Source organism: Carcharodon carcharias, chromosome 30, assembly GCF_017639515.1.
Source record: "Carcharodon carcharias isolate sCarCar2 chromosome 30, sCarCar2.pri, whole genome shotgun sequence".
Classification (NCBI taxonomy): Eukaryota; Metazoa; Chordata; class Chondrichthyes; order Lamniformes; family Lamnidae; genus Carcharodon; species Carcharodon carcharias.
Window position 1 is genome coordinate 12,217,152 of NC_054496.1, and position 15,383 is coordinate 12,232,534.

At 45.4% G+C, this 15,383-nt stretch overlaps 1 protein-coding gene across 1 annotated transcript in view; it reads right to left on the minus strand.

The window, feature by feature from the left end:
* Nucleotides 1-15,383, minus strand: part of LOC121271166 (microtubule-associated serine/threonine-protein kinase 1-like) — a 104,372-nt gene that overhangs the window by 73,826 nt on the left and 15,163 nt on the right. The window contains exons 2-3 of the mRNA XM_041176927.1: nt 7,297-7,385; nt 541-616 (exon numbers count right to left, since the gene is read on the minus strand). Coding sequence (XP_041032861.1) covers nt 541-616; nt 7,297-7,385 — 165 coding nt within the window. The remainder of the gene's footprint in view (nt 1-540; nt 617-7,296; nt 7,386-15,383) is intronic.

Genomic DNA, 15,383 nt, shown 5'->3' on the forward strand with positions numbered 1-15,383 from the left:
TGCCCATATCCTAGCTCACACTAAGTCCTGTTCACCAACCCTATGCTCGCTGACCTACATAGGCTCCCTGTCTACCAACATCCCAAATTTAAAATTCTCATCCTTGTGTTCAAATCCCTCCAATGACCTCATCTTTCTCCATCTCCGTATCCTTCGCTAAACCTCCGAGGTCTAAGCGCTCCTCCAATTCTGGCCTCTTGCACATCAGTCCTTCAGTACTCCACCCACTGGAGGCTGTGCTTTCAAATGTCTTGGCCCTAAGCTCTGGAATTTCCTCTAAAAACCTCTCCACCTCTCTCTTTTCTCTTTTAAGGCACTCCTTAAAAATCTACCTTTGCTCAAGCTTTTGGTCACCTGGTCCTAATATCTCCTGATGTAGCTCAGTCAAAATTTTGTTTGATAATGTTCCTGTGAAGCACCTTGGAAAGTTTAGCCACATTAAGGGCACTATTGTAAATGAAAGTTGTTGTTGTTTCCTTGCCCTTAACTGAGAGAAACAATTGAACTTTCACCCCCTGGAATAACTTTCACCTCCCTTACCTTCGAGAAGTCACGAATGAAAAGTGCGCCGGGGCGTTGGGAGAGAAGTTCCGAGGACTGTCCAAGGGGCTGCTGCCTGAACAAAGGAACAAGACAACCAAAAAGTTAATGGGAGCTTCCTCAAACTATCAAGATGAATCCTTTATTACATGACTGGAAAAACATTGGCGTCAAAACAAGGCCCCCAGATATTAAATGAGCGCTAAGCTGTCAAATTTGATGAAGGGTCAGCTCTCGTGTAAGTCCAGACCGCTGCTAAATTGGGTCGGTCAATTTTTAAAGTGTCTGCCTATCCAACTATACTGGAGGGTTATCATTGAGCCAGGGCAGCCATTTGGCCAATCGAGTCCATGCCAGCACAGGGGGTATCCCAGTGAGAGCCAGCGCTTTTGACAGGGACTGGGAGAAAAGACTGAGACAATCGAAGTCAAACTCACCGGGCTCTGCCCAGCTCTTAGTTACTCCTCCGCAAAACAAGACTGAATTCCTTGGCATACAAAAGAAAAACCAGTGCGAATGAATAAGCTTAGAGAAAAAGCATAGAGCTCACGTCAAGGTCAACATGCAAGTGTGGGCACCTGATGAGCAGCAGAGTGCCAGACACACGCAAGCACCAGAAGAGGGTGACTTTAATCAGCAGATTACACACTTTCCACCTCAAACACATTTTCCTCATTATGGTGCCTGGGATGAAGACTATATTAGCAGTGTTGAATCACACAGCAGCAACCAACTGCCAGGCTTGTAGAGAAGATTTAAAGCAGAGATTTTTTTTTTAAAACTCTAACTGTGGATAATAAGTCATTTCTTTCGCTTCCAGTAGCGTACGTTTCGAGCAGGCAACCATGGTTGCTTTGGACACCATGGTTGCTTCTCCTCAGGGCCATGATGGAGCCTGGGGTTACAGTTTCACTAGTTTAATGCTGCATATCACAGACCAGGTGATCCTAGCTTCAGACCCCAAGTTCTCCGCGGACAAAATTCTCAGCAATCCCTGGGTTAGGGAGACGTGGGGAGGCGTGTGGGATTGGTTGGGGGATGGGTGGAGGAACGTTATGGGTACAGTGGAAATCAGCCAAGGTTACCTCTCTTGACCATAAGGTCAGGACCCTCAGCTGGTAATTAGGCCCTTGTGAACATGCAGCGAGGACAAGGTGAGGTTTGTTTGTGATATCTTCTCACAGTCCTGGTTAACACATGGAGAATGATCACGGACCTACTTAACCATTAACAGTGGGGTTCACTTCCGTCGGGAATCGAGATGAGAAAGCTGGAGGAAATTAAATAAATTACTTCGTAGTTGATTCCTTAAACAAATACATTTCCTGCCATCACTGACAGTTTCTAGGGCTGGGACTGAAACGCTACAACCAGAGGGCACAGATTTAAGGTAATTATGAAAAGAGCATGATGAAAGATGAGGAGAATTTTTTTCTGCAGCGAGTTGTGATCTGGAAGCCACAATCTGAAAGGGCGGTGGAAACAGATTCAGTAGTAACTTTCAAAAGGGATTTGGACAAATACTTCAAGGGGAGAAAATTGCAGAGCTCTGGTAAAGAGCCGAGGAGTTGAACTAATTGGATTGCCATTTCCTAGAGCAAGTACAGGCACGATGGGCCAAATGGCCTCCTTCTCTGCTGTCAGATTGTATCCAAAACCTAAACTCAACTTTAGGCAGCACCAGAAAGTAACCTGTACCTGCCTTAACCTCATACCGCTGGTTATCCTACATGTCCCCAAGGTGCCCAATCTTCCCATGACCAACCAGAAAGCAAACAGACTCTTCAATACCCATTAGATGATTCTTAACAAAAATCTTCAAAGACAATTTTAAAAAATACTCACTAAGCTGAATTTAGTGTTGGCTGTGAGAGTGGGGGTGATGACGGGGGAGGGGCGGTGGGAGAATCAGGCAGGTGTACCCGCTTCTGATTCCCGGTGTTGGGAAATGGACCCGATATGGGAATTCCCCCTCCACCCCTCCCCCTGGGACCCCCCACTGGCAGCAGAATGTCAATTAGGCTCATTACCGAACCAATTAAAGGCAATTATCCAAGCGGAATTTAATGGTGGCTCAGGGATTTATTGGGACTCGCATGGGTTTCCCATGCCTCTGAAGGCCAACCAGCAAGTCCTATTGGGTTTGCCTGTAGCCTCATGGGGGAGGGGGAAAACTGGGGGTGGAGGTGGGGGGGGGTGTGGGTGGTGGGGGTGGGAAAGAGGGGAAACAGGGAGGGGGGGGCTTTCTCATTGACAGACACCTGTTGAAGAAAGCATCAGAAAGGGGGGAGCGCTGAAAGCCCATCACTCTACCCTCGCATCCCACTCCCACCTTCCCCACGCCCTCCAACCTTGCTGGGGACCTCCATCCCACTCACATTCACACTTCAGGGATGTCTGGCGAAGACCTTGGAGCATTACCAGCAGCAAACAACTCTGATAGCGCCTCTGATTGGCCGGCAGCCCTCCAGGGCGGGACTCCCACCCTTGATTGGTTGGAAGACCTGGCGCTGACCAGTTATAAGACCATAAGACATAGGAGCAGAAATTAGGCCATTTGGCCCATTGACTCTGCTCCACCAGTCAATCATGGCTGATAGGTTTCTCAACACCATTCTCCCGCCTTCTCCCCGTAACCTTTGATCCCCTTACCAATCAAGAACCTATCTATCTCGGTCTTAAATATACTCAATGACCTGGCTTCCACAGCCTTCTGTGGCAATGAATTCCATAGATTCGCCACTCTCTGGCTAAAGAAGTTTCTCCTCATCTCTGTTCTAAAAGGTCTTCCCTTTACTCTGAGGCTGTGCCCTCAGGTCCTAGTCTCTCCTACTAATGGAAACATCTTCCCCACATCCACTCTATCCAGGCCTTTCAGTATTCTGTAAGTTTCAATCAGATCCCCCTTCATCCTTCTAAACTCCATCGAGTATAGACCCAGAATCCTCAAACGTTCCTCATATGTTAAGCCTTTCATTCCTGGGATCGTTCTCGTGAACCTCCTCTGGATCCTCTCCAGGGCCAGAACATCCTTCCTGAGATACGGGGTCCAAAATTACTCACAATATTCTAAATGTGGTCTGACCAGAGCCTTATAAAGCCTCAGCAGCACATCCCTGCTTTTATATTCTAGTCCTCTCGAAATAAATGCCAACATTGCATTTGCCTTCCTAACTACCGACTCAACCTGCAAGTTAACCTTAAGATAATCCTGGACTAGGACTCCAGATTTCTGAATTCTCTCCCCATTTAGAAATAGTCTATGCCTGTATTCTTCCTACCAAAGTGCATGACCTCACACTTCCCCACATTGTATTCCATCTGCCACTTCTTTGCCCATTCTCCTAACCTGTCCAAATCCTTCTGCAGCCTCCCTGCCTCCTCAATACTACCTGTCCCTCCACCTATCTTTGTATCATCTGCAAACTTAGCCAGGATGCCCTCAGTTCCTTCATCTAGATCATTAATGTATAAAGTGAAAAGTTGTGGTCCCAACACTGACCCCTGCGGAACTCCACTAGTCACTGGCTGCCATCCTGAGAAGGACCCCCTTATTCCCACTCTCTGCCTCCTGCCAGACAGTCAATCTTCTATCCATGCTAGTGCCTCTAACACCATGGGCTCTTATCTTACTGAGCAGCCTCCTGTGCGGCACTTTGTCAAAGGCCTTCTGGAAGTCCAAGTAGATAACATCCATTGGCTCTCCTTTGTCTGACCTACTCGTTACCTCCTCAAAGAATTCTAACAGATTTGTCAGGCATGACCTCTCCTTGATGAAACCATGCTGACTTTGCCCAATTTTACCATGCACTTCCAAGTATTCTGAAATCTCATCCTTAATAATGGACTCTAAAATCTTACCAACGACTGAGGTCAGGCTAATCGGCCTGTAATTTCCCGTCTTTTGCCTCACTCCCTTCTTAAACAGGGGGGTTACATTAGCGATTTTCCAGTCCTCTGGGACCCACCCTGACTCCAGTGATTCCTGAAAGATCACCACTAACACCTCCACTATCTCTTCAGCTATCTCCTTCAGAACCCTGGGGTGTAATCCATCTGGCCCAGGTGATTTATCCACCTTCAGACCTTTCAGTTTTCCAAGCACCTTCTCCTTGGTAATGGCCACCATACTCACCTCTGCCCCCCCGACTCTCTTGAACTTTGGGGATGTTACTCGTGTCTTCCACTGTGAAGACTGACGCAAAGTACCTATTCAGTTCCTCTGCCATTTCTTTGTTCCCCACTACTACTTCTCCAGCGACATTTTCCAGCAGCCTCTCTCTTACCCTTTATATATCTAAAAAAACTCTTGCAATCTTCTTTTATATTACTGGCTAGTTTACCCTCATATTTAATCTTCTCCCTCCTTATTTCTTTTTTAGTTGTCCTCTGTTGGTCTTTGTAGGCTTCCCAATCCCCTGGTTTCCCACGGCTCTTCGCCGCATTGTATGCTTTCTCTTTAGCTTTTATGCTGTCCCTGACTTCCCTTGTCAGCCATGGTTGCCTCGTCCTCCCTTTAGTATGCTTCTTCTTCCTAGGGATGTATTTTTGCTGTGTCTCCCAAATTACTCCCAGAAACTCCTGCCATTGCTGTTCCACTGTCTTTCCTGTGAGGCTCATCTCCCAGTCAATTCTGGCCAGCTCCTCCCTCATGCCTCTGTAGTTGCCTTTATTCAACTGTAATACCGTTACATCTGATTCCAGCTTTTCCCTCTCAAATTGCAGGGTAAATTCTATCATATTATGGTCACTTCCTCCTAAGGGTTCCTTCACCTTAAGCTCCCTTATCAAATCTGCCTCATTACACATCACTAAATCTAGAATTGCCTGTTCCCTAGTGGCTCCACCACAAGCTGCTCCAAAAAGCCATCTCGTAGACATTCCACAAATTCCTTTTCTTGGGATCCACTACCAACCTGATTTTCCCAGTCTAGCTGCATATTGAAATCCCCCATGATCACTGTAACCTTGCCTTTCTTACACGCCTTTTCTATCTCCTGGTGTATCTTGTGCCCCACATCCTGACTACTGTTCGGAGGCCTGTACATAACTCCCATTATGCGTTTTTTACCTTTGTGGTTCCTCAACTCTACCCACACAGATTCTACATCATCTGACCCTATGTTATTTATTGCTATCGATTTAATTTCATTTCTTACGAACAAAGCAACCCCACCCCCTCTGCCAACCTGCCTATCTTTTCGATAGGATGTATATCCTTGGATATTTAGCTCCCAGTCCTGATCCCCTTGCAGCCATGTCTCCATGCTGCAGCTCCCAGTCCTGATCCCCTTGCAGCCATGTCTCCATGATGCAGCTTCCAGTCCTGATCCCCTTGCAGCCATGTCTCCGTGATGCCCACCACATCATACCTGCCAATTTCAATCTGCGCCACAAGCTCATTTACCTTATTTCGTATACTGCGTGCATTCAGATACAACACCTTCAGTCCTGTATTTCCCGTCCCCTTTCTCATTGTCGTCCCTTTATCTGATGTGCTTGAAGTTAGATTCCTAGCCCTTTCCAAACACTCTGTCCTATTTTGTGTTCTGGAGACTTTAATAGCCTCTCCTGGGCTCTCCTTTCTTTTCAGGTTTTTCATAATTTTCCATGAAGTTGAATCCACCAACCCCCCACCCCACCCCTCCACCCCCCCACCCCCACACGCTAACCTGCTACTTTGTTTCCCATTAGTCATACTTCTTGGAGTTTTACCCTTCTATCCCCACATCCCCCCACTTTCTAGTTTAAAGTCCTGTTGACCGCCCTATTTACCCTTTTCGCTAGAACATTGGTCCCAGATCGGTTCAGATGGAGACCGTCCCAACAGATACAGATCCCTCCTGTTCCAATACTGATGCCAGTGCCCCACGAAATGGAACCCCTCTTTCCTGCACCACTCCTTTAGCCACGTGTTTACTTCCCTTATTCTCACGTCCCTATGCCAATTTGCACGTGGCTTGGGTAGTAACCCGGAGATTATAACCCTTGAGGACCTGTCTTTAATTTAGTTCCTAGTTCCTGATAATCCCCAAACAGGTCCTATTTCCTAGTCTTACCTATGTAATTTGTCCCGACGTGGACCACAACAACTGGATCCTCCCCCTCCCTCTCCAATATCCTTTCAAGCCGATCAGAGATGTCCCTCACCCTGGCACCGGGCAGGCAACATACCATGCGGGACTCTCGATCCAGTTACAAAGGAAGCTATCAATTCCCCTAATTATAGAATCCCCTACAACTACCACTTGTCTTTTTGCTCCCCCCTCTTGAATGGCCTCCTTTGCCACGGTGCCGTGGTCAGCTGGCTCATCCTCCCTACAGCCCTTACATACGCCCTGTGTCAGGCCTCCTGGACAGAAGTGACAAGGAGCTCCCACTAGCTCTCCAACTGATGGGGAGCAGGGGAGGTAGGGACTCTCTGGAACTAAACCCAGCCCATTACTTTTTAATGCCCCTTTGATCCTTCTCCTGATTTTGCACACAACAGTATCCTGGAGATTAACCTTCAACTCCTGGAGACTCCAGGGCAATCCTGGCGGGTTGGCAACCCAATTGTGAACTAGGGCCATGGAGGGTTTGAGGATTTTATAATATTATGTTAAAACTTAATAATACTGGAAATAAAAGTGAAAACTTTCATTCATGCGCCCTTCTTCAGGCTCAGATTACAGGTTGAAATTTCTCACATCACTCAGAGTATTCCTCCCTGCCCCACTGTGGTGAGGGGTGAGCAGTGAGGAGATGATGTCTTACCTAGGTGGCCCGGAAGTGGTGAATGAGGTCGTGGGAGAGTTGGTGAAGTGCTCGTCAGAATCAAGCTTTTCCTGTTGCTGGTTCGACAACTGCACAAAATATAAAAACAGAGCAAGAACATAGCCATTACTGCCAGGGTTCACAGTCAGGGACATACGCACACTTGTAGACCAGATGACTAGCAACATTAGGAACAGGAGTAGGCCACTCAATCTCTTGAAGCCTGCTCTGCCATTTGAGTAAGATTGTGATCTGCTCCTCAACTCCATCTGCCCGCCTTACATTTATAATGCTTCAATACCCGTACCTAGCAAAAGCCTATCAATCTCAAGTCTCCAGTAATGAACTTTAGCCACCTTAGGTATCAGCCTTGGCTCAGTGGATAAACCCCTTGCCTCAGGGTCAGAAGATCGTGGGTTCACATCCCATTCCAGGAATTGAACACACAATCAAAGTTGACATTCCAATGCAGAGCTGATTGCACGGTTGGAGGTACTGTCTTTCAGACTGAGCACATGTCTACCCTCTCAGGTGGTCATAAGAGATCCAGTGGAACTACATTGAAGAGCGGGGGAGTTCTCCCCGGTGTCCAGGCCAATACTTATCCATCACTAAAACAGTCATGATCCTATTGCTGCTTGTGGGAGTTTGCTGTGCCCAAGTTGGCTGCACTGGTCCCTACATTACAAAAATTCAACACTTCAGAAACACTTTGGGATACTGTGAAAGTTGCTACATTAATGCAAGCCTTTCTTTGCACCTGCTAAATGAGAAGGCTCAGCATCATCTTTTCAAGGGCAGTTAGGGATGGGCAATAAATGCTGGTCTGGCCAATGATGCCCACATCCCATGAAAAGAATTTTTTAAAAAATCTCATTGCAGAAATCCATTGCAAGGAAGATTTGGGTGTCAGGTCTATCGCCGGGTTGAGGCTCCTTGGAGCAAGGTAAATCTGGGAAACTGGCCTCCTGTGTAAACGCTGGGTCTCTGATACAGGGGTGCTCAATATATTCTAGTTTGCCATCACATCACACTCCCAAAATAGGGACAAAAGACCCAGTAATTACGAACGCTTCTTCGGCCAGAGAAAGATGTCATCTTAATCATATATCACTAAACTATAAGCCTTTCTCCTAACTTCAGAGTGTAACATCTACCCTTAGTGTTGCTCAGTTAATTAGAATCTCAGTGAACAGCTCCAAGCACCTTAGTGAGATCGAAGACCATTCACTAGAACAAACAACCCTCCCGAACACACAGCAAATAATAACCTCTGTCACTCTCTTTCTTCAAGAAGACAAATTAATATCTAGCGGATAATGATTATCACAGCATTGTGTCATGAACACCTTTGAGCTAGAAGGGTTTATTAAAGAGAATTAACTTGGAAAGCAGCTCATTAAGTATCAGCTGCAATCCCCCTGACTGTCAATCACAAACCCACCAATCCTTTACTGCCTTTTGGAGGGAGTATAATTTTTACTTGTTTAGTCATGGCTGCATATATTGGCCAATGATAGGTTGTTACTTCAAAAAGCCTTCAGCTAGACAAAGCTCTGGTTAGAGCCCACCTGGAGGACTGTGTGCAGTTCTGAGCATCACATCTTAGGAAGGGTATATTGACCATGGAGGGAATGCTATGTGGATTTACCAGAATGATACCTGGACTCCAAGCGTTAAATTACAAAGGGCAATTATACAAACCAGGGGTGCATTCCCTGAAATTTAGAAAGTTAAAGGGTAATTTGATTGAAGTTTTCAGGATATTAAGGGGAACAGAAAGGGTAGAAAGAGAGAAGATATTCCTGCTGGTTGAGGAGCTTAGGACATGGGGGCAGAGTCTAAAAACTATAGCTAGACCTTTCAGGAGTGAAATTAGGAAGTATTTCTACACACAAAGGGAGGTAGAAGTTTGGAACTCTCTACCACAAATAGCAATTGATGCTAGAACAATTATTAATTTGAAAGCTGAGATTAATAAATTAAAGATATCAAGGGATGTTGGGAAGAGGCGGGTATATGAAGTTATGTCGCATGATCTTATTGGATGATGGAATAGGCTTAAGGGGCTAAACGGCCTCCTCCTGATCCTGTGTACCTAAGTTCCTAAGGCAAAGTTAGTGCTCATTATGACGAGGCACTGGGAACTCTGAAAGGGCTACTGTGCTCATCATAGGAGCCAAAGAGGTAAGAATCTGTGGCTTGTGATCCCATGATTCATCCTGGGTTGCAATTGACATGAAAGTACAGGATTAGAGGAGGGAACAGGACAACTCACTGCTCATTGGGCTGGTCAGCAGCCAAAACCCCATGGCTGCCTCTCGGCTGCTTGTCTGCTCCAAGTTATGTGGAAAATGCTGGTGCCCACCATTAACTGGAATGGGGAATGTCTACCCCACACCCTGACTCAACTCAACATCCCCCCAAGACTCCATTTCTCTGCCCACTTTGACCCTTGTATGTAAAGAGGCCATTAATAAAACTTGCGTAGAAACAATTCAGCCCATCTAACACTGGGGCTCAGTTGTATTTGTCTGTCACCTCAGACTACCTCATCTGGCATTCGGGTGTGTCTTATCTGACAACTGCAGAAACTTGTCTGATTCAATGTTCAAGACTCCATTTTTATTACAGGTCATTTAATGGGCTGTTGAAGCCAGACCACACAGCCCCACACATACCAACAACCCCCACCCCCTCCACCCCCACTAGCTCTGTTTCTTACAGAGCCAAGCAGGAATTTCCTCCTCATGTTTGGACCCTTAGCCTGGGTCCTGACCCAGTGTCAGCATCAAGCACTCCCAAGAGAAATACAGGGAAACATGGCAGGCTAAACAACAATTCAAACTTATTTACACAAATACAAAACACTAGAGAGGCTTAAAAGAAAAGGTCTCATTAGCCCATTTGATCTCGTTCCTTCAGAACATCAGACGCACCACTTGCCCATTACAGTATCTGTTACTTAACTTAGATAAATCTGATCCAGTACAAGTTGTTCAGTGAAGTGTTGCAATGTTTTTCTATTTTAAAGGCACTGAGGTTGTACCATAGCATTAATTATATATAGCACAGAAGGCCACGCAGCCCATTGTGCTTATGCTAGCTCTTTAACTGGTCCCACTCCTTTGCACCTCACTCCTGCAATTTTTCCCCCTTCCAGGTTCTAGAGTATTCACTTAAAGACCCAATTGCTCTTTCAGTTTTGCCACAGCTCTCCCATAAGCAAAGCTGCAGAACACATAAGGACAATTGTTCCTGGGGTTACTTCATGTGAACTAATCTTCGGAGATGAAAGGAGATCTAAGGATCTCATGAAACATCCCAAGGTGAAATCAGTAGCTAACTGACAGGACATTGGGTCAATCAGGATCATGTTTGAGTCCACAGACTTAATCAGTACAAAACAACTGGATCTACCATATATCTCCTTTCAACAGCCACTCAACTCTCTGATGACTCCCTGACCCACTGCTAGAACACATTAGTTTCATGTATCTCCCACAGCGAGAGGTCTTCTACAATCATTTATTCCTCAAGTTTTGAGAGTCCTTTGCAAAGTAACAAACATCTGGCCTTGTCTACTTCTTGCTGTTAGTTCATCTGTGAAGTGTGTTGCTGCTTTAATCAGATATGGAAGTTACTCACTTCAGTTCCAGAGCTGTCAATTTTGAACAAATCTGAAAGATTTTTCAGTTGAGAGAGCCCGGCATTATGAGACAAAACAGTGTTAGAGGTGAGGAGGTTAAACTGACAGCACCAGAACCCTTAGACATTATAATCATTGTTACTAAGCCAGAATTATGGAGTCAGAGGAACAGAGGGTTATTAGCATTGGCCTAGAGGGAGTGCAACAAAGATTCACTAGACCGGTTCCTGGGATGTGGGGATTGCCGTATGAGAACAGATTGAGTAGACTAGGCCTATATTCTCTGAAGTTTAGAAAATTGACAGGTGGTCTAATTGAAATACGCAAAATTATTAAGGAGCTTGGCAGAGTAGGTGCATCTCTCTGGCTGGGGAATCCAGAATACAGGGTCAGGATAAGGATTCAGCCATTTAGGAATGAGAGGAGGAGAAATTTATACACTCAAATGGATGTGAACCTTTGGAATTCTCTACCCCAGAGAGCTTTGTGCATGCACAGCCATTGTGTATATTCAACTCAAAGTCAATATGTATTTTGTAACTAAGTTATTAATGGATGTGGGGATAGTGCGGGAATGTGGAGTTGAGGTGGAAGATTAGACATGATCATACTGACTGGCAGAACACGTCTGAAGGGGCAAATAGCCTACTCCAGTTCCGATATCATATGGTACCATTACTGTTAGCGGGTGGGGGATGAAAAGGAAAGAAGGAAGCGGGACCCAAAGGAATGGCAAAAGAAAGGCTTGTATTTACATAGCACCTTTCATAACCTCAGGATGTCTGATAAGATTTTAATTCTAATGAAGTACTTTTATGCTGTAGCTATTGTTGTTGTAACTTGGGATATGCAGCAGCCAATTCGCATACAGCAATGAAATAATAAGCAGATAATTTGCCTTGTGATGTTAGTTGAGAGATAAATATTGGCCAGGACACTGGGGAGCATCGCTTGCTCTTCTTCACAACAGTGACAAGAGATCTTTTATGTCCACTGTAAGGGAAAATGGGAACCTTGGTTTAGTATCTCATCAAAAGACATACAGTGCAATATTCCCTCAAAATTGCACTGGGATTATCAATCTAGATCTTGTACCCAAACTCCTGGCAGCGAGACATGACCAGTGTCGGCAACCCTCATGGGCAGTTGCCCCAAATTCCACACTACATGGCCAGGAGCTGGAATACTAGCAGAATCACTTTGGCAATATACTTACAACTGCTGTTTACAAACACTCAGCAAAGTGCCATCACTTCACCAAAGTGATGCCGCCCTCTAATCCCAACCATTTACACAATTAAGGATTTGAAAAAGTGACAATAGGGCCATTAAACTACAGCTATTCAGTGTCCAGTTAAACAGAGATTAGCCTCATTACTGCAAATGACACACATCAAGCTCCCATCCACACCAGGGTGTGGGGGTGGGGGTGGAGGTGGGAGTGGGGAGAAGGGGAGGCAATGGTAATGATGAGAACTCTCAATGCTGTGAACAATCCCTGCCTTTAAGTGGCCATTAAACTTTGCCCTTAATGGGCAATATGCTTAAACTCAGTGAGCCCTACAGACAAGGAAGGACTAGAAAAGATGCATATTATTTACAACAATTATGCCAGAACTGAGAGTTATACCTATAAGAAAAGATTGAGCCAGGCTGGTAATGCTTCCATCAGGAAAGCCCAGATTCTTCATTTACAAAGAACCAGCCAGACTCCCATGGTACAGTTTATAGGCAAGAGTTAAATAAAGTAATTCTGATCCCGTATTTGTCAGATAAAAGCAAAAAACTGCGGATGCTGGAAATCCAAAACAAAAATAAAAATACCTGGAAAAACTCAGCAGGTCTGGCAGCATCTGCAGAGAGGAACACAGTTAACGTTTCGAGTCCATATGACTCTTCAACACAACTAAGTAAAAATAGAAGCGAGGTGAAATATAAAACAAAAACAGAATTACCTGGAAAAACTCAGCAGGTCTGGCAGCATCGGCGGAGAAGAAAAGAGTTGACGTTTCGAGTCCTCATGACCCTTCGACAGAACTTGAGTTCGAGTCCAAGAAAGAGTTGAAATATAAGCAGGTTTAAGGGGGGAGGTGGGGGGTGGGACTGGATAGAGGACCAGTGATAGGTGGAGATAGCCAAAAGATGTCATAGACAAAAGGACAAAGAGGTGTTGAAGGCGGCGATATTATCTAAGGAATGTGCTAATTAAGGGTAGAAAGCAGGACAAGCAAGGTACAGATAGCCCTAGTGGGAGTGGGGTGGGGTGAAGGAATCGAAAAAGGCTAAAAGGTACAGATAAAACAATGGATGGAAATACATTTAAAAATAATGGAACTAGGTGGGAAAAGAAAAATCTATATAAATTATTGGAAAAAAAGGGGGGGGATCGGAAAGGTGGGGGGGTGTATGGAGGAGAGAGTTCATGATCTAAAATTGTTGAACTCAATATTCAGTCCGGAAGGCTGTAAAGTCCCTAGTTGGAAGATGAGGTGCTGTTCCTCCAGTTTGCGTTGAGCTTCACTGGAGCAATGCAGCAGGCCAAGGACGGACATGTGGGCATGAGAGCAGGGTGGAGTGTTAAAATGGCACGCCTGTAATTGTCTGCTCTTCTCACCCTCTAATTCCTTTGACCTCCTTCACTCTGCAACTCTCTGTAATTATTCATGTCTCTCCTCTCTCTGCTTCATTCACCCTCTAATTATTTGTGCGTGTGTTTCCTACTCGCTTGTTCATTACTGGGGTACTTGCAATCTTTTCCCAAAGCAAGTCTACATTTAAAAAAGATAAAAACTTGCATTTATATAATACCTTTCATGACCACAAGACACTCTAAAGCACTTTACACCCAATTTAGTACTTTGTCACCGTTGTAATGTAGGAAAAGCAACAGCCAATTTGCACAAAGTTTCCACAAACAGCTTTGAAATAATGACCAAATTAATGTTGACTGTGGAATAAATATTGGCCAGGGCACTGCTGGAATTTCCTCTGCTTATTTCTTGGAATAGTGGCATGGGGTCTTTTACCTGAGCGGTTGGTTTAAAGCCTCACCGAAAGATGATACCTCAGGCAGTGCGGCACTCCCTCAGTCCTGCACTGAAGTGTTGGTCTAGGGCAGGATTTTCTGGCCCCGCCTGCCGCCAGGATTGTCTGTCCCGGCAAAAGTCATGGGCCGCCGCATCTCCCGCGATGGGGCCGGAAAGTCCCGGCCCTAGTTTTTGTGCTGAAGTCTCTGGAGTGGGGATTTGGAGTTACAATCTTGCGGCTGAGAGGCGAGAGGGCTACCCACTGAGCCAGGGAAGTCAATACAGTTTTTAGTTATCCTTCTCTTTTCACCTAAACCAAGAGATTGAACCGCTATACCGTGAAAGAAAGTATTATAAAATGTTCAGGATCCGGCAGGATATTAAAGGACATCACGTATCAAGTAGCTCTGGGCACAATCTGATTGTCAGTCACCCTTTCACATCTTTCACTCTCTATCGAGCTCTCTGACTCATTCCAACTTCCTTGAAATCAAAGATAAACGTATTCGCTTTGATGCGTTTGTGTGACTTCTTCATGTCCCATGTCAACCTGAGCTGCATGAAAATTAAATGAAGCCGTTTACTGTCTTCTCAAAGCACCTGTTTGAAAATCCGGTACAGGCTAGAGAGGGCAACCTGTTGATCAAACAGGCAGAGCTGTCGATCATCATTGAATTCAGTTAAGCTTTTCAGGGTCTGTGTGTTGCAATAACAATAACTTACATTTATATAGCACCTTTAAACATCCTAAGTTGCTTCACAGGAAGGCGAGGTTCAAACAAAATTTGACAGTGAGCCACATATATTAGGGTAGATGACCAAAAGCTTGGTCAGAGAAATAGGTTTTATAGGTGGGGGTTGGGGGGTCTTGTGGCGCAGTGGGTAGTGTCCCTGCCCTTGAGCCAGAAGCTCCGGATTCGAGTCCCAACCCAGGACCGGATGGTCAAGGAAGGTGTGTTTGCATCGGGGTCAAACAGGTTGCATTTCAACTTGTAAATCCTTCCAACACACACAAAAGGCCGGTGGTAAGTGTGGGAGAGATTCCCGGTTAGCCATGTGATGGAAAGAAACAGGAGCCTCTACCATCACTATCTATAGCTCCAGGCTGCAACATGTGAAAACATATGTTGCCACAGCAACTCAGGCTCCTTGTGAGGGGCCAGTTGTTTGGATGGCCAGCATGGATCAGATGGGTGCCAACAGCATGGAGTTCAATCCCTGTTCCTGCTAGAGTTGGTTTAGCACCTGCTTCCTGGCCCTACCTGTGGTCATATGTGGTAGAGGTCATGGTGCTATGGGTTGGATCAGCCTTTGGCCAGAGAACTGAGGAAGAAGATGGGAGATGATTCCTGATTTAAATTAAAGCTTGGGGCTTTAATTGTGGGCTTTAATGGACAAAACACATGATAGGT